The sequence below is a fragment of the Mandrillus leucophaeus genome, unplaced genomic scaffold, assembly GCF_000951045.1.
Source record: "Mandrillus leucophaeus isolate KB7577 unplaced genomic scaffold, Mleu.le_1.0 Scaffold199, whole genome shotgun sequence".
Taxonomy (NCBI): domain Eukaryota; kingdom Metazoa; phylum Chordata; class Mammalia; order Primates; family Cercopithecidae; genus Mandrillus; species Mandrillus leucophaeus.
The window spans coordinates 848,226-867,962 of NW_012102020.1; the positions used below are offsets into that span (position 1 = coordinate 848,226).

Sequence of the window (19,737 nt, forward strand, 5' to 3'; positions counted from 1 at the left end):
AGTGCTAGGATTACAGGCTTGAGCCACCGCGCCCGGCTGTTGTTTCGATTTTTAATTGGCTTTTATTTTGACTAATATTTTTTTCTTATCCAAGAATTACAGAGAGGAGAATATCCAGTTTCGAGGGAGTTTAGCATTCTGTAGAGATATTTCTGGAGTTATAATTAGATAGGAGACTGAATTCTAGTTCAGAGTTTGCTCCTTCTTCTGGGACTCTATAAAATGAACAGGTTGGACTAAATCTGTTGGGCTCTTTCTGTGCCTTCCTTGTCCTGTTATTGTACAGGAGCTGAGCTCATTAAAAGTCACACACAAATCTCTAGTATTGATCCTTATAACCATTAGGCAGGGCCTGAGGCTGTCAGAGTCCCTGGCTGATCACCTCTAGTCGCAAGCAGCTTCATCTGACTCCAGTTTCTCTAGCTGACCCAGTATACTCTCTGGTACAAGCACAGTATTCTGTGGGCACCAACCTGGGAAAGGTTTGGAAGTACAGATCTGTGAGAGTGGACTAAGGAACACTTTTGCTCATGGCAGATATGTGTCGTTTAGGTCCTTGTTGGATTGTTGGTAATTCTTCATTCTTGGATTTTTTAGCATGGCTTCTCGCTGTTTCTGGGATGCTGACACTGACAACTATACTCATGATGTTTTCATGAATGTAAGTGTATTTGGAGACCTCTTTTCCCTTTCTAAGGACGTGGGTGCTGCAAGTCAAGCTCCTCACTATTGATTAGGATGGAAAGACGCTGCAGTCTTAGTCATTCATCTTTGACTTCTGGATGAAATGATTTGACTGTTAGTTTTTGTGTTACTAAAGCCGAAACCTAGCATGCTGCTTATAGGCAAGGAAACTTGCATGTTTACGTATGACATAATTTTTCATGGTTTGAATTTGTGAATAGCATATTCTTTAGTTAGCATATTATTTAAAATTATTTTTAGCCACTGCCTCCATAAATCACTGTGTTCTAAAACTCAATCCTGATAATCCTTATTAAAGTAATAATTTATAACTAAAACTTTAAAATCACTTATTTGTTCATTCGAACAAATCACGCTTTGCTAAGTTGCAAACAAATTTGGATGGCAGGGATTCCATGAGCAAAGGTGATTTTTCTTTTAGTAACAAAATTTATTACTTTATCTTAAAGTCATTTATTAAAATTAAGCAAAAATAAAGAGGAATCTTTAAAAGGAGGTTTCAGGCCGGGTGCAGTGGCTCATGTCTATAATCCCAGCACTTTGGGAGGCCAAAGAGGTCAGGAGTTCGAGACCAGCTTGGCCAACATGGTGAAAGCCTGTCTCTACTAAAAATATAAAAATTTGCCGAGCGTGGTAGTGGGCGCCTGTAATCCCAGCTACTCAGGAGACTGAGGCAGGAGAATCGCTTGAACCCCGGAGGCGGAGGTTGCAGTGAGCCGAGATTGTGCCACTGTACTCCAGCCCGGAGACAGAGGGGGACTCCATCTCAAAAAAAAAAGAGAGATTTTTTTTTTCTTTGCTTCTCGGAGTTAAAACTGCATCTTTTTTGTTTGTTTCTTTGTTTTGATAGAGTCTTGCTCTGTCACCCAGGCTGGAGAGTGGTGGCACCATCACGGCTCACTGCAACCTCTGCCTCCCAGGTTCAAGCAATTCTCCTGCCTCAGCCTCCTGAGTACCTGGGACTACCGGTGCATGCCACCATGCTTGGCTAATTTTTGTATTTTTTAGTAGAGACAAGGTTTCACTATTTGGTCAGGCTGGTCTCCAACTCCTGACCTCAGGTGATCTGCCTGCTTTGGCCTCCCAGAGTGCTGGGATTACAGGCGTGAGCCACCGGGCCCGGCCAAAAAATGCATCTTTAGATGATACAATTCATTCATTCAGCAAATAGTTCTGAGTTCCTATTATGTGTCAGCTTCTGCACTGGAGGGGCTAGGGATAATGATGAATAAGGCAGTCACGATTTCTGCCTATTAACATCCAGTGGGGGCCACTTAATATTCAAATGAACAATATGTAATAAAAAACTTTAGGCCGGATGTGGTGGCTCACATCTGTAATCCCAGCACTCTGGGAGGCTGAGGCAGGCGGATCACCTGAGGTCAGGAGTTTAAGACCAGCCTGGCCAACATGCTGAAACCCCATCTCTACTAAAAATATAAAAACTAGCTGGGCGTGGTGGCGGGCACCTGTCATCCCAGCTACTTGGGAGGCTGAGGCAGGAGAATTGCTTGAACTCAGAGGGTGGAGGTTGCAGTGAGCCAGGATCGTACCACTGCACTCCAGCCTGGGCAACAGAGCAGGACTCTGTCTCAAAAAAAAAAAAAAAAAAAAAAAGCACTTTTTTTGGGAGATTCCAGGAAACATTAGTAGAGACAGAGGAAATGAGAGAGGAGGGCAAATCATGTGCCATTGAGCAGAAAACTGCTGTGGATAACAGGGCTCAGTCCTGTTGGAGAACTCTGGGTGGTGCTGTAGGACAGGGCCACTCACAGGGGGGTGCACAAACCAGCACCACCAGGGCCACTCACAGGGGGGTGCACAAACCAACACCACCAGGGCCACTCACGGGGGGTGCACAAACCAGCACCACTCTGTGACCTGTTTGTTACAGGTCCATGATGAGGTAAGCACATACATTGAGTATAAGGGTTGGTGTAGAAAATCTTACAGCAATTTGACGAAGTAATCTTTTGTGCAATGAATCTAAGAAAAAAAATTGGGGCTGTATTTTGTATGTTCTTTTTTTCCATTTCATGTTCTGAGTTACTATTTTTATTGCATTTTACAAAAGCATCCTTCCATGAGAGACTGGAAGTTAAAAACAAAGCAGGTCCTTTATCACAGCACTGTTGTAGAACACAGTTCAGAGTTATCCACCCAAGGAGCCAGGGAGCTGGGCTAAACCAAAGAATTTTGCTTTTGGTTAATCATCAGGTAGTTGAGTTGGAATTGTCTTAACCCCATCATTACCAGGCTGGAGGTGAGGTTAGTGGTTCAGGAATTGCTGAGGCAGGTGGAAATCTTGTAAGAAGTGCCTAAAAAGTGTTTTAAGCAATTTGGGCTCTGGAAAGCATTTTGTGATTCTGAACTAAAAGATGGACAAATAAATTTTATCAATTAAGAACAAACACCCAGAGACTTTCTCTTATCCAGAATTTATGACAAGGTCCTGTTGTTCTTATTATCAGTGGTACTTATAACATGGTTTCTTGGGATGAGTAATTTTACTCATCAGTTTACTCCAAGAAACTCAAAGCATTTCATACATTATGTCTGCGATAAATCAGGAAATATGTGAATAATATTTTATGAATATGTATTACTTAAAGTTCATTAGTTCACATTTTATTTCTACATTCAGAAAATCTAATTCTTTACCCATCCTAACCTTTTAGCAAGCAATTTTGTAGTTACCCTCAGGCAAGCAATAGCGTAGCTATACTCTAGAAACCCTTCACTTCTTGAAGAAGGAAAAAGTCTTCCTGATTGAAAATTGGTGGCTGGGCGAGGTGGCTCATGCCTGTGATCCCAGCACTTTGGGAGACCAATGTGGGTGGATTGCTTGATCCCAGGAGTTCAAAACCAGCCTGGGCAACATAGCGAGACCTCATCTTTACAAAAAATACACAAAATTAGCCCGATGTGGTGGCATGCCCCTGTGGTCCTAGCTACTCTGAAGGCTGAGTTAGGATTGCTTGAGCCCAGGAGGTCAAGGCTGCAGTGAGCCAAGATCACACCACTGCACTGCAGCCTGGGTGATAGAGGGACACCCTGTCTCAGAAAAGAAAAAAAAACTGGAAAGATCTGAGATGGTGTTAGTTTTGATTGCCTGTGCCGCTCTCATTCCCTCTTGAGTACTAACATTCTGGACGTGTGTGTGTGTGTGTTGTGTTTGTTTTTTAGGACAGTTTGTTCTGCGTTGTAGCAGCATTTGGCTGTTTCTACTACTGAGTGAATCTTTGAAAAGCTGGGAAAAGACATGACCATGAAGAAATCTGCACTTTTTAATATTGTTAAATATCTTGACAAAATAAAGATGTTACTAGTTTGACAACTGAATCTGTTGTGTTTTAGGCCTTATATTTTTAATGTTTTGATTTTGTTATCCTATGTCTTTCCCTTTCCCTTTCCTTTTCTTTTCTTTTCACAGTCTCGCTCTGTCGCCCAGGCTGGAGTGCGGTGGCACAATCTCGGCCCACTGCAACCTCCACCTCTTGCATTCAAGCGATTCTTCTGCCCCAGCCTCCCAAGTAGCTGGGACTACAGGCAAGTGCCACCACGCTCAGCTAATTTTTGTATTTTTACTAGAGACGGGGTTTCACTATATTGGCCAGGCTGGTCTCAAACTCCTGGCCTCATGATCCGTCCGCTTCAGCTTCCCAGAGTGCTGGGATTACAGGCGTGAGCCACTGCACCCGGCCCTACTGTGTTCTTGTTACACTTGGAACACAGAGAAAAAAGCAGAGGAAAATCCACTTCAATTGTTCAAACATAACCAATGGTAAAAAGTTTGGTATATTTTCTACCAATGGTTTTCATTTCCAAGGTTTTAAAAAAACATATAATTTTGTAACCTCATTTTTCATTTCTCATGATGTTATGAACAATTTTTATGTCATTTTATTTGCATTATGATTTTAAGATGCATGACTTAATAGCGGCATTTATTTCAATAGGTTATACCATTGTTACTTTTGCCAGTTCCTTATTGACAGTCTGCTTATTTCTGATTTTTCACTATTATAAAAAATAAAGACATGGCTTTATTTGTGCATAAAGTTTTCCCTACATTCTTTAAAATAACTTTTGACTTTATTTATATTTTCAGAGAATGGGCCTTGTTTTGTTGCCCAGGCTGGGGCACAGGGGTGGGACTGTAACTTGCTGCAGCCTTGAACTCTCAGGCTCAAGTGATCCTCCCATGTCAGCCTCCCGAGTGGCCGGGACTATAGGCACGCCAACACACATGGCTGTTTTAAAACATGTTTATTTTTATTTATTTATCGAGACGGAGTCTTGCTCTGTTGCCCAGGCTGGAGTGCAGTGGTACGATCTCGGCTCACTATAACCTCTGCCTCCTGGGTTCAAGAGATTCTCCTGCCTCCTGAGTAGCTGGGATTACAGGCAGGCACCACCACGCCCGCCTAATTTTTGTATTTTTTTTTTGTAGAGATGGGGTTTTGCCATGTTGGCCAGCCTGATCTCAAACTCGTGGCCTCAAGTAATCCGCCTGCCTTGGCCTCCCCAAGTGCTGGGATTACAGGTGTGAGCCACCACAACTGGCCAGTAATTAATTTATTTTTTGAAATGGAGTCTCACTGTCACCCAGGCTGGAGTGCAGTGGCGCCATCTCAGCTCCCTGCAACCTCAGCCTCCCAGGTTCAAGTGATTCTCCTGCCTCAGCCTCCCGAGTAGCTGGGATTATAGGCGTGTGCCCCCACGCCCAGCTAATTTTGTATTTTTAGTAGAGGCAGGGTTTCACCATGTTGCCCAGGCTAGTCTTGAACTCCTGGCCTCAAGTGATCCTCCTGCTTTGGCCTCCCAATATGCTGGGAGTACAGGCATGAACCACCATGCCTGGCTGCTGTTTCCTACATTTTGAATTGTTGCCTTCATCTTTCTCACACAGTGTTTTTGCTCAGCTCTTGCCATCCTATGTCTTACATAGCTTATTAGCCTAAACACCCATCCATTTTCTTTGTCCACAGTGTCAGGGTCATATGAAATCAGTCCTCTGTATGAAATTCATCCTCCCTTAGGACTCTCTGAGATTCTGATGTTGGTTACTATCTAAACTCTTATTTTTGTAGTGATGTTCCCCGTAGAGGCCCCGGTGTCTCCTCCAGCTAACTGTCCTTATTTGGGGTACCTTAGTCTATCCACCATGTTCAAAGACATATTCGAAATTCAGATTTAAATCCTGTTTCCCCCTGGAGGCTCCTCAGCAGATGCACAGTTATACCCATCCTCTTTCTTCTCAGCCACTTTCAAGTTAAGCATGTTGACCAAGCTTGTCCAAGCCGCGGCCCAGGCCAGCTTTGCATGCGGCCCAACACACATTTGTAAACTTTTAAAAAACATCATGAGGTTTGTTTTGCGATTTTTTAAATTAAAGCTCATCAGCTATTGTTAGTGTTACTTTATGTGTGGCCCAAGACAATTCCTCTCCTACCAGTGTGCCCCAGGGAAGCCAAAAGATTGGATATTCTTGATGTAGACCCCCCCAAAAAAAAAAAAAATCCAAAAAAGCAAAGCAGCAACAACAACAAAAAAGTTAGCTGGGCGCGGTGGCCTGTGATCCCAACACTTTGGGAGGCCGAGGTGGGCAGATCACTTGAGGTCAGGAGTTTGAGACCAGCCTGACCAACATGGTGAAACCCCGATTCTACTAAAAATACAAAAATCAGCCGGGCGTGGTGGCAAGTGCCTGTAATCCCAGCTACTCGGGACAAGGCACGAGAATCCCTTCAACCCTGGGGGCGGAGGCTGCAGTGAGCCGAGACCACACCACTGCACACCAGCCTGGGCGACAGAGCGAGACTCCGTCTTTAAAAAAACAAAAGTAAAAGAACAAGTAAATAAGTTAAAAATGTCTTTTACTTCAGTTTAGTTGGTAATTAAAATAAATAAAAATTTTTTTACAGCCTTCTTCCATAACATTGTGTAGCCACTTACATCTACTGATCAAAAGGGATCCTTCCCAAGGTTCATTCTAGCAAAGGAGAACGTTTCTTCCCCCCATACACCCCCCGGCAGGTGTCTTGACCCACTCCAGCCCAACTAGCTCCCAGCGGATCCCTGGGGATTTGTTGTTATTATTATTATTATTTGAGCCAACCTGGGTCAGAAAAAGGAAGGGGGTGGGTCAGCCGCAGGTTTTCAGCGGACGGGGCTGGCGGTCGGAAATTCCCCTTCCATCCCCACGCAGGTAACAGCTGACGCTGCGGCGAGGCGGCCACGGTCGGGGCGTCTCCGCGGAGGGCTGCGCGGTGGCGGCCCGGGTGCGGGGTGCGGCGTGCGGGGTGCGGGGTGCGGCGGGAGGACCTCCGCGCACAGACCCGCCTGCGCGGACACGGCCCGAGCTGGGCCACAGGGGAGCCGCCGGGCAGCGCGTCTTGACGGACCGGCGAGCTCTTGTGCCCGTTCACATCGTATCCCTCTTCAAGGAGGCGTGTTCGCTGCATCCTCCGGTTCCGGGCGGAGACTGACCCGGGCCATTCCGTCTCCGGTCTCTGGGATTTCTGCTCGGTCACTTCGTCCCCGGGGCCTCTGAGGAGGCGGAACTACGGTGTCAGGAGTCGCGGTTTTCAAGAAGTCGTGGTCGGATTGACGGGTGGGGGAAGTAGGCGGGACTTCCGGCCGGCTCTTCCATCGGCTGCCTTTCCCGGGCGTCTCCCCGCAACCTCCTCAACTTCCCTAGTCCGTGACGCGGCGCGGGGCAGGAATCCGAGCGGAGCGGGCTCGGGGAGCGTGAGCCGCGGGTGTGCGCCTCTCCGTGCGTCTCCGAGAGGACACTCTGTGGGGCTGGGACCGCGGGGCGACCGTGACGGAGGAAGAGCGGTGAGTGACAGCGAGGCGAGTGGGACCGGGGGCTGCGAGGCCACTGTGACCGAGGGCCGGCGACAGCGGGGGACTGTGACCCGGGGGAGGGAATGCGAAACGCGCGACCGCGACGGCGCTTGGACCGAGGAAGTATGAGGCGGTGACTGCAGGGGACGATGACCGAGGGGCCGGGATCGATGGGCGGTGGCCGTGGGGGACCCTGACCGCCACGCGAGCCGCGGCCGCGAGGGGACTGCGACTCAGAGCGGTGGCTTGGAGAAGAGGGTGGGGTCAGTGGCGGGCGATGCCACCGTAGGGTTGTGTGTGGGCACGGGCCGCGATGGGCTGTGACTGGGCAGAGAAGGTCGTTGGTGGGAAGGACGCTGGTCTGGAATTAACAGACAGGCCTGAGGTGAATTTTCATGGACAGACCTCACCACTGAGTTCCAGTTTCTTCGTCAGTGAGTGGGAAGTTTGGACTAGTTCAGTGTCTCCCAAACTACGGGTTTCTTCCCAGTACTGAGCTGGGAAACCAATTTAGTGCATGGAACTCTTTTTCTTTTTTCTGTTTTTGAGACAGTTTCGCTCTTGGTGTCCAGGCTGGAGTGCAGGGGCGCGATCTCGGGTTCACCGCAACCTCCGCCTCCCGGGTTCAAGCGATTCTCCTGCCTCAGCCTCCCTAGTAGCTGGGATTACAGGCATCCACTACCACGCCCGGCTAATTTTTGTATTTTTAGTAGAGACGGGGTGTCACCATGTTGGCCAGGCTGGTCTTGAACTCCTGACCTCAGGTGATCCACCCACCTCGGCCTCCCAAAGTGCTGGGATTACAGGCGTGAGCCACCGTGCCTGGCCTGAACCTGTACTTTTCTTTTAAAAAGTTGAATAGAATAGAAACTTTCAGTGTGTTTACATAGCAAGGGTAAGTATTGTTTCATGTGATTTGTTTGAGTTATGTGTGTATGAGATTATGATGTAAAATAGATTTTGTACATCTCAAAGGGTAAGAAGCAAAATGTACTTTAAAAGTTTGAAAAACATTGGACCAGATTATTTCTGAGTTTTCTTTTGGTTCTAAAATGTAATGATTCTCTGACTAGGGAACTGTCTGGAAGTACAAAGATGCAATTGGGAACAGGCTGTATTAGATTGGCCTAACTGGAGGAGGCTTCCTGAATGTAATTGAGGTGACTAGCTCTGAGAGCTGAAACTCGGGATCTCAGTTGGGAGAACCAGAAATTATATTGAAATAGGGACACTGGGTGGGTGTGGTGGCTCATGCCTGGAATCCCAGCTACTCGGGAGGCTGAGGTGGGAGGATTGCTTGAACCTAGGAGGCGGTGGTTGCAGCGAGCTGAGATTACACCACTGCACTCCAGCCTGGGTGACAGAGGGAGACTCTGTTTCAAAAAAACAAAAAACAAACAAACAAAAAACGGGACAGTGATATTTATAGAGGTAGTGAGGATTTAGGGGTTTGTAGTATGAGGAACTGCTAATGGGGAACTGGAAGCTTTGAGCGTAGGAACAAGGGTTGGGAAGGAAACTCTAGATAGGGACAGAAAATATTCTGCCAACAGTAAAATGGAAGTAGGAAGGAAGATATGAACTCCAGAGCCTATTTATCTTGATATTTAGTGATTTGGCAAGTACAGAAACTTGCTAGTAAGAAGATACCGAGAATGGGATTTGGTGCAGTAATAGCAGTAAACAAATGATGACATGATGAGAAAGAAAGGTGGACAAAATGATGATACCCGCGATGTCAGTGATGGTGAGTGGAATGCCACATGGGAGAGACTTCAGTGTACTTGGTTGTCTGATTCAATGGTTTGTATGCTGGAGGCCACGCCTGACATGCTAGGAGTGATGCCACACTATGGGTAATGTAAATGAAGTTTTAGCTGCTGACTTTATTTCCTACACATTCCCTTTCTTTAGGGCTGTTAGTGATGTAGATGAAATTAAAGTGAATGTTACTACTTCTCTCTTACAGCCCTTTTTGTTTTCTTTATTTATTTATTTATTTTTGAGACAGAGGCTTACTCTGTTGCCCAGGCGGGAGTGCGCTGGCACGATCCGAGCTCGCTGCAACCTCCGCCTCCTGGTTCAAAGCGGTTCTCCTGCCTCAGCCTCCTGAATAGCTGGGACTACAGGCGTCTGCCACCATACCCGGCTAATTTTTGTATTTTTAGTAGAGACAGGGTTTCACCATGTTGGCCAGGCTGGTCTCAAACTTCCAGCCTTAGGTGATCTACCGGCCTCAGCCTCCCAGAGTGCTGGAATTACAGGCATGACCACCGTGCCCGGCCTTACAGCTCCTTTTAGAAGGTGCTACTGACGGTGCCACCAAGTGCTTTTTATAATAGGAGAAGTATGAGGTCATTCAATTTATCGGACGCTGTATTAATCTGATAACCACTCCTGCCTCTACACTCTGTAATAGGGGAATAGGGTTCAGATAGGTTCTTGAATGGCAATGAGTTGAGAATGGTGGGGGATAGCCTTTTCTTGGCTAAAAAAGTTGGCTAGTTACACCTTTTTCTAGCACATTAGATGTTTACTTGACTTACATTCTACTTAACTAAAAGGAACTACCCAAGGATTTCTTCTAGAACAGCATATATGCTTCAAGGTAACAGGCTATAGAAGAGGCTTGGGATTCTGCAGTACTCTCTCTGGGGTCTCTTTTCTTTGCTGAATGAAATGAATCTTTTTGTAGGACAAAAGATTGGCTTTGCAAATTCCCTTTGAAAACTAGCATGATGGCCTTGTTGATAAAGAATGAGCTTCATTCCCCCTCAGTCTGTGATTCTTCCCCCATAAGCAGTGGGGTTTTATTTTCCTTGGGGACCTGCTTTTTGAATATGTGATCCCTCAGGAAGAATGATCTAGTTAGATAGAGCCCTGGATTTAGCAGTCCCTGGTTACTTTCTCTGAGATTAACATTGACTCGCCCTGTGACTATGTATGGAAAGCATTATTGCTTTCTCTTGTTTTAGATTTTCTAACCATGGCCAGAGGTAACTGTTCTTACGATTAAACAGCCCTTCAATAATCTGAAATATATGTGAACTTACCAAATTTTATATATAATTTCATAGAGTTTGTAAACCATCTGACTCCACTTATAATTCAGAGCTGCCTAGCCTTTAGGTTAGACAGGATTTCCCTAGGGATCCGAATAACCTCTCCTGGAGATGTTGAAAGTGCTGATAGAATTAGTTTTTGAAATGCTCAAATAAAAAGCAAGCATAATTTTCCGTTGTTATTAATGATGGATAATAGCAAAATATCTGTTAATAACAGTAGAGTTCTTACTCAAGCATCACGCTTTTCTAAGTATTTACGTAACTCTGATCTGAAGCAGACCTTCTGACTTTTCTACCAATAGAAATTTTCCTGTCTAAATCAAGCAGAAGTAGGTCTCCTTCACATCAAAGTTTGTGTCACCTTGAAATAGATTGGAAAGAATACATTTTTCTAAAAGTCATTTTTTTCTTGGATTTTTTTTTTCTAGTTAGAGAAACCCTGAAGTCAGAGTACTTGCCAGTTATCACAGGACCGTGAGAGTCCCTTTTTTGCTCAAGATTGTGGCTGGCTGTTTGTACATCTTTGACATTGTCACACATCAAGCACATGAGAAAAAGGGGTGACTTGGGAGAGGGAGGGGTCAGGACTCTAGGCCTTGTCAACCCTCCTGCTCATCTGCTTGGCCACTTCTGGCATCTCCTTTTCCCTCCGTCCTTGAAACTCTTTCCTAGGCATAAACCTTTCTGCTTTTCGTCCTAAACGTCTCTTTTCACAGTATTCCTGTCAAATGAGTACTTGGACATGTGTTTCATATGTGATTTGTTTTGTTAATTGCTTTATGGATTATTTGTGGCAGAATGTAAATCCTAATTCCTTTCTACAATTTAGCCAGTAAATTCCGGGAATGTACCTTTTTACATTTGCAGCATGTGCCGAAGCGCCACCTCAGAAGATAAAAAGAAATGAGCCTTGCCGGGTGCGGTGGCTCAAGCCTGTAATCCCAGCACTTTGGGAGGCCGAGACGGGCGGATCACGAGGTCAGGAGATCGAGACCATCCTGGCTAACATGGTGAAACCCCGTCTCTACTAAGAAATACAAAAAACTAGCCGAGTGAGGTGGCGGGTGCCTGTAGTCCCAGCTACTCCAGAGGCTGAGGCAGGAGAATGGCGTAAACCCGGGAGGCGGAGCTTGCAGTGAGCTGAGATCAGGCCACTGCACTCCAGCCTGGGCGACAGAGCGAGACTCTGCCTCAAAAAAAAAAAAAAAAACAGAAATGAGCCTCATATTTGGCATGCTTTTAGGTTTGTTTACCTACCTTATTCATTAATGTAAATAATTGAATTACCTATGTTTTACCATTCGTAAACCAGGTTAATAGATATATATTAATAGCAGGCTTTCTGTGTGTGTCTTTTCCCTCCTTTCTTTCCATTTATTTATTTATTTATTTATTTTTTTGAGACCAAGTCTTGCCTTGTTGCCCAGGCTAGAATGCAGTGGTGCAATCTTAGCTCACTGCAAACTCTGCCTCCTGGGTTCAAGCGATCTCCCGCCTTAGCTGGGATTACAGGCGCCCGCCACCACGCCTGGCTAATTTTTGTATTTTAGTAGAGACGGGGTTTCACCATGTTGGCCAGGGTGGTCTCAAACTCCAGACCTAAGTAATCCACCCACCTTGGCTTCCCAAAGTGTTGGCATTACAGGCGTGAGCCACCGTGCCTTGCCCCTTGCCTTCTTTTGGGAATTCTCTTGTACCACAAGTTGAAAGTTATGTTAGTTTGAGACTTTCTATGTTTGGACTAGGATGACTGCCAATGAGCCAGGGGAGTCCGTGAATCTGCTAGGCTGTTATATCACATTCAGAACTACTTGCAAACCAGTTTTAAGGTGAAGGCTGCCAAAAATAATGACATATGGTTCCTGCTCTATAGACAATGAGCATATAACCCTTAATAAAAAAACAGGTAGTTTTTTTATATACAGAGAATTACACTAAATGTGATTATGTTTCTTTAGTTTTTGACTGCAGAACAGGAATCTTAATCTTTTTTGTGTTATGGACTCCTTTGGCAGTGTGGTGAAAGCTTTTAGAGTTCCTTTTTGGAATATGTTTTCATATGCAAAAATAAAATACATAGAACTATAAAGAAAACCAGTTATATTGAATTATATTGATATATAGTTATCAAAATATAACGAGTATAATATGATATGAAAATATCCATGATTTCTACTGGTAACAAATCCGTTTGTCTAATAGTCTTCTATTACTGCTGTAGCTTATGTTCATAACTAAAGTGAAAATAGAGATATGGTCTTTTTCATCCGAATTCACAGACTTCCTGAATTCTGTTATAGACCCTGCCTTAGAGATATGAGTTCACAACCCACTCTAGGAAGATCACATTCTAAACACAAGAGTTTACTCACCAAATATTCTGGTAGAATAGTGGCGGAGTAAAATTGTTCAGCTGTAAGAACTATTCCATGTGTCCCTCATGGTTTTTTCTTTCCTGAAATCCTACTGCGTGTCCAGGCTGAGGAAGTATAACTTTATTATGTGTGCCAGTGGCTAACCCAGGGTCTGGCGCAGAGTAAGTGCTGCTCACTGTTTGTTGAATAAGGGTTTCTCTGACGAAGTTAGAGGGAAGAGATCCAGTTCAAAGCTAAGGTCTTAAATGTGATAGTTTATAGGGCTCATGACAAGTCACATTGAGCTGTAGTTTAGAACTAATCTGTCTGAGAAGCTCATGTTTTGAAGTTCACTTTTACTTTTATAAGTTCTCAGCCTGGTGTGATAGTTCATACCTGTAATCCCAGCACTTTGGGAGGCTGAGGTGGAAGGATTGCTTGAGGCCAGGAGTTTGAGACCAACCTGGGCAACAAAGTGAGACCCGCATTTGTATAAAAAATTAGCTGGGTGTGGTGGCATGGGCCTGTAGTCCTAGCCACTTGGGAGGGTGAGGTAGGAGGATCGCTTACACCCAGCAGTTCCAGGCTGCAGTGAGCCATGATTGCACCACTGCACTCGAAATAATTCTATTTCTAACACCGGTTTTCACTTTAGATTGGGTAAATTTAGGTGGAATTTGCCACCAAATTATTAATAAAGCTGGTCCTGATTTCATCTAGGATGAGAGGTAGCAAACTTTTTCAGTAGCGGGCCAGATTGTAAATATTTTAGGCTTTGCAGGTCACACAGTATCTGTGACTACTCAGCTCTGCTGTTGTAGCACAAAAGCAGCCATGGACAATAAATGTAACAGTGAGTGAGCATGGCTGTCTGTGTTCCAATCAGATTTTCATTACAAAAACAGGTAGTGGGCTGTCTTTGACCTGCTGGCTATAGTTTGCTGACCCCTGATCTAGGAGATTTTCTGGTTCTTTTCCCTACTTTCGGTTAGCCATATACTCCCTCAAGCTTCAAAGGCCTTTACGCAGGGGCAATGTCCTTACACTGTTATCTCCAGAAAGACCTGAGTGTGCAGTAAGATGATATGACTAATGAATGCCAGGAATATTAGCTGCACTTTAACCCTTGAGTTGAATATTAGCTGCACTTTAACCCTTGAGTTTCCAGAGCGTGCCTCTTAGAGCACCAGCTTATTAAGTACCACCATGGCATAAGCAGGTCAACATCCCAAATGGAAAGTATGCTTGCGAACTCGGCTTTGGAACTGGGCATTGGTGTGCTGGTAGAAAAATACTGAGCACTGGGTTTTAGTGGGGAGGATAATGTAGGCCTAGAGATGGGGAAGGCAGGAATAGAATGTAAAAGAAAAATTATGCCTCATCTTTTTGCAAATAGTTCCTTGTAGTAATCGGTCAAGTTTGAGTTAGATTTTTGAAATGTGGAATAGCATATGTAATTGCAACTTGCTACTAAAAGAGCTCTCCCTTAGTGGCAGCTTTACTTTCTGTGGTTTCAGTTACCCCTGGTCAGCCACAGTCAGAAAATAGTTGTGTATGATATAGTAAGATATTTTGAGAGAGAGAGAGAGAACAGCCACATTCATATAACATTTATTAGAGTATATTGTTTAATTGTTTTATTATTAGTTATTGTTGTTAATCTCTTACTGTGCTTAATTTATAAATATAACTTTATCATAGCTCTGTGTATATAGGAAGAAAACAAAGCAGAGTCAGCCGTCTGTGGCCATGGGCTCCACACCTGCAGATTCAACCAAACTTGGATCGAAAATATTCAGGAAAAAAACCAATTAAAAAACCAATACAACAATAAAAAAATGCAAATAAAAACCCAATATAGTATAATAGCTGGTTACATAGTATTTACTTTGTATTAGGTGTTGTTAGTAATCTAGAGAAGGTTGAAAGTATATAGGAGGTGTAGATTATATGCACATTTGACACCGTTTTATATATATAAGGGACTTTTGAGCATCTCTGGATTTTGGCATCTGCAGAAGATCCTGGAACCAATGCCCTGCAGATTCCGAGGGACAACTGTCCATATAGGGTTCCATACTCTCCAGGGGTTCAGGCATCCGCTGGCATCTTGAAACATTTCCCCTGTGGATAAGAGAGGACTCTGCTATATTTAGATTGTTACGTAGTTCAGGAAGCAAAGTCCGTCTCCTCTTTCGCTTGGTAGGTCTGTTTGCAATAAGGAAGTTGAGTGGAAAGGATTGGATAGGAGTCCCTCAAATTGCTTGTAGGAGCCTTTCATCTTTGAGACTCAAGCATAGACATGCCAGCACCTAGATTCTGTCTCCCTCAGGACATTCACATTGGAACAATACGACTAGATGTATCCTTAGTATCTCCTCAGTGCTACCCCACCCCTCCACAAACACATTTTCCACTTGTCTAGCAAAGTTGATGTACCCAAGCAGGCATCTATTGGAACATGGAGGAACAAGGCAAGCAGTGTGTGCTGGTAGGTGAGTCAGCAGAAACGGAGCCAGATTTTTGTGAGTCGGAGTAAAAATCACAGGCACAGATACTGCATTCTGTGTTTTGAGGGCACTTTGGAGACACTAATATACTTAGCAGGCAGGTGTTGGGGGTGGGTTTTTGTGTCCGTATTTAGAATCTGTACTCAAATTTCAGTGGTGAAGATAAGGTGACTTATCTAGGGAGTGAATAGGCAGCAGTGTTGGAAAGATCGGGCCTTACAAATGCTGTATTCTGGCTGTCAGCCCTTTTTTTTTGTTTTTTTTTTTTGAGATCGAGTTTCACTCTTGTCATCCAGGCCGGACTGCAATGGCGTGATCTTGGCTCACTGCAGCCTCCGCCTCCTGGGTTCAAACGATTCCCCTCCCTCAGCCTCCTGAGTAGCTGGGATTACAGGCACCTGCCACCATGCTCGGCTAATTTTTGTAGTTTTAGTAGAGACCAGGCTTCACCACGTTGGCCAGGCTGGTCTTGAACTCCTGACCTCAGGTGATCCTCCCACCTTGGCCTCCCAAAGTGTTGGGATTACAAGCGTGAGCCACCACACCTGGCCTAGCTTTTTTTTTTAATTTTTCTTTTCTTTTTTTTTTGAGATGAGGTCTTGCTCTGTCACCCAGGCTGGAGTACAGTGGCATGATCTTGGCTCACTGCAACCTCTGCCTCCTGGGTTCAAGTGATTTTCCCACCACAGCCTCCCAAGTAGCTGGGTCTACAAGCACACGCCACCACTCCTGGCTAATTTTTTGTCTTTTTAGTAGAGATGGGGTTTTGCCATGTTGGCCAGGCTGGTCTTGAACTCCTGGGCTCAAGCAATCCATTTGCCTGGGTCTCCCAAAGTGCTGGGATTATAGGCTGGGATTATATATGGGCCACTGTACCAGACTGTTACAGCCTTTTTGACAAAGAAAATGTTCTGAAGGATGACCCACTAAACAAACAGGAAGTGCTGGCCCATCCTAGTAGGGCTCTTGACGGAGGTTCTCTATTCTATCTCCAAATACTTTTCTTTCTGTCTCATTCCTAAGGGTCTGTCTGCAGGGCATTAGGTAATGCACTGCCCCGTGTTCACCTCCTACTGTATTGGCTCTGAGGAGGTGCGATCATTTCCCAGTCCCATTGCCCGCTGGACAAACAGGGATATTAAGGCAGCCTGTGTGTGTGCATGTATTTTTCCCCCTTTGAATGTGGATACTTAAAGCCACCTCCTTTTCCAGAACCATCACTGTACCTTACTTGAATGGTATTGGTTGATTACAGAGGCACACTTACCATAAACTGAGAGTCCAAGAAATATTGTTCCTCATTGTTGGAGGTGTTCAAAATGGTTATTGGGCAGTTATCAGTGTTGTAACGGTGGTGTGGCTTTAGGTACACCTAAGTTCCAGTGTAACAAATTAAGAAGCCAACACGATGTTAGGATGTATTTACTGTCTTCAGTGCGCCCTCATCCTCCCACATACCTTTTCTCTATACTTTCTCAGTAGCAAAGGTGATGTGTCCGGGCAAGCATCTTTTGGAACATGAGGGAGACTGGGGGTAACTTGTTCCATGATTTTAAACATCAATTATTATTCTGTATGCTTTGGTGCTGCGATTATAAGTTAGTAGATATGAGAGAACATTGGGATGGCCTAGGAAGGCCGGTGAAAAATGAAAAAAAACTCATGAGACCTACAGAGTAAAAGTTTATTATTGTTGTTATTATTTTGAGACAAAGTCTTGCTCTGTCACCCAGGCTGGAGTGCAGTGGCGTACGATTTAGGCTCACTGCAACCTCCACCTCCCGGGATCAAGTGATTCTCCAGCCTTAGCCTCCCAAGTAGCTGGGATTACGGGTGCCCGCCACCACGCCCAGCTAATTTTTGTATTTTTAGTAGAGATGGGGTTTCACCATGTTGGCCAGGCTGGTTTTGAACTCCTGACCTCATGTGATCCACCCACCTTGGCCTCCCAAAGTGCTGGGATTACAGGCATGAGCCACCACGCCCAGCCCAGAGTAAAAGTTTAAACAGCAGTAGTTCTAGACAAAAGTCATGAGAATTAATCTTTTCATAATTTCTAAATTCTTTTAGGGTTATCATTATGGAATATCTGTGACCCAGATGTTTTCCATCTCCTGAGAAGTGTGTAAGATAAAGAAGTGTCTTACACTAAAACCCAAAAAGCAGTGGGTATGTTTATTTTAAATCCAAAGAATCTAAAGACTTCGATTTAAAGAATAGTGTAAAATACAATGTAAAACCAAAAAGTCATCTTTAGAAAATATAAGAACTGTATGTAAGTAGATACGGAATAGTATAAACACATAATAGTGTAAGGTGGTAAAGAAAAATACTTTTTAGTTTTTGAAACGGAGTCTCACTCTTGTCGCCCAGGCTGGAGTGCAATGGTGCAATCTTGGCTCACTGCAACCTCCGCCTCCTGGGTTTAAGTCTCCTGCCTCAGCCTCCCAAGTAGCTGGGATTGCAGGTGCCCGCCCCCACGCCTGGCTAATTTTTATATTTTTAGTAGAGATGGGGTTTCACCATGTTGGCCAGGCTGGTCTTGAACTCCAGGCCTCAGGTAATCCGCCTGCTTTGACCTCTCAAAGTGCCGGGATTACAGGTGTGAACTACTGCACATGGCCTTTTTTTTTTTTGAGAAAAGGTCTCGCTTTGTTGTCCAGGCTGGAGTGTAGTGGCATGATCATGGCTCACTGCAGGCTTAACTTCCTATTCTCAAGTAGTCCTCCTACCTCAGCCTCCTGAGTAGTGGGCCTACAGGCACGTGCCCCTACACCTGGTCATTTTTTTGTAGAGACCAGTTCTATGTTGCCCAGGCTGGTCTTGAACTCCTGGGCTCAAGTGATCTGACTGCCTTGGCCTCCCAAAGTGCTGGGATTACAGATGTGAGCCACTGTGCCCAGCCCCTCCTTTGTAATTAATAAGTAATCTATGGGGAGATACTTTGCAAACTGCAAATATCCTGTTCCTCAGCAAACTTTCACCCCATGGTTTTAGAATCCTGAAGAGCATTTTTATATCATAAACATTTTTTTAACATCTTCTCGGATACCAATATCATAAACATTTTTGAGGTAGAGCTCTGTGTGTGTTTTCCATGCCTTAATTGAAGCCTCCTTGAGAAAATAGTTTGTGCTTAATTTTTTTTTTTTTCATTTTTTGAGATGGAGTCTTGCTCTGTTGCCCAGGCTGGAGTGCAGTGGTGCGATCTTGGCTGACTGCAACCTCTGCCTCCTGGGTTCAAGCAATCCTCCCACCTCAGCCTCCCAAGTAGCTGGGATTACAGGAATGCACCACCAAGTCTGGCTAATTTTTGTATTTTTGTAGAGATGGGGTTTCACCATGTTGCACAGGCTGGTCTCGAACTCCTGAACTGAGGTGATCCTCCACCTCGGCCTCCCAAAATGCTGGGATTACAGGCGTGAGCCCTTGCGCCTGGCCTTTAATTTTTTAAATTGATGAATAATAATTGTTTACGCCACCGCGCCCAGCCGCATTATTATTTATTATTGTCACCATTCTGTGCAATAGATCACTGCAGCTTATTTCTCCCCTATTTGTTGTTGTTGTTGTTGTTGTTGTTGTTGTTGTTGTTGTGATGGAGTCTCGCTCTGTTGCCAGGCTGGAGTGCAGTGGCGTGATCTTGGCTCACTGCAACTTCTGTCAACTGGGTTCAAGCGATTTTACTGCCTCAGCCTCCTGAGTAACTGGGATTACAGGTACGCGCCACCACGCCCAGCTAATTTTTGTACTTTTAGTAGAGACAGGTTTCACCATGTTGGCCAGGATAGTCTCGATCTCTTGACCTCGTGATCCACCCGCCTCAGCCTCCCAAAGTGCTGGCATTACAGGTGTGAGCCACCGTGCCCGTCCTATTTCTCCTTTCAAAACTGAATTTTTGTACTCAACATCTCCCTTTTCACTCTCCACCCTCTTCTGTCCGTCTCTCGTAACCACCATTCTACTCTGTACTTCTGTGAGGTCCACTCTTCGATTCCACAAATAAGTGAGATCATTTGTGGTATTTGTCTTTCTTGTCTGGCTTATTTCACTTAGCATAATGTCCTCCAGGTTCAGTTTGTACTTAAAAATTATGATACAGCACTTTGTAAAACAGTGAGTACTTACTTTTTTTTTTCTTTTTTGAGACGGAGTCTCGTTCTGTCGCCCAGGCTGGATTGCAGTGGCCGGATCTCAGCTCACTGCAAACTCTGCCTCCCGGGTTCACGCCATTCTCCTGCCTCAGCCTCC

At 44.8% G+C, this 19,737-nt stretch overlaps 2 protein-coding genes across 2 annotated transcripts in view; both read left to right on the top strand.

Annotated features, from left to right (window-relative positions):
* Positions 1 to 4,047, top strand: part of TCTEX1D2 (Tctex1 domain containing 2) — a 35,496-nt gene extending 31,449 nt beyond the window's left edge. Inside the window, exons 4-5 of the mRNA XM_011978727.1 lie at positions 598 to 661; positions 3,892 to 4,047. Of these exons, the coding sequence (XP_011834117.1) occupies positions 598 to 661; positions 3,892 to 3,939 (112 nt within the window). The 3' untranslated portion in view covers positions 3,940 to 4,047. The remainder of the gene's footprint in view (positions 1 to 597; positions 662 to 3,891) is intronic.
* Positions 4,048 to 7,245: 3,198 nt separating this feature from the next.
* The window catches only part of PCYT1A (phosphate cytidylyltransferase 1, choline, alpha), a 48,635-nt gene continuing 36,143 nt past the window's right edge, over positions 7,246 to 19,737 (top strand). Inside the window, exon 1 of the mRNA XM_011978703.1 lies at positions 7,246 to 7,469. The gene's annotated coding sequence lies outside the window, so the exon portion shown is untranslated. The remainder of the gene's footprint in view (positions 7,470 to 19,737) is intronic.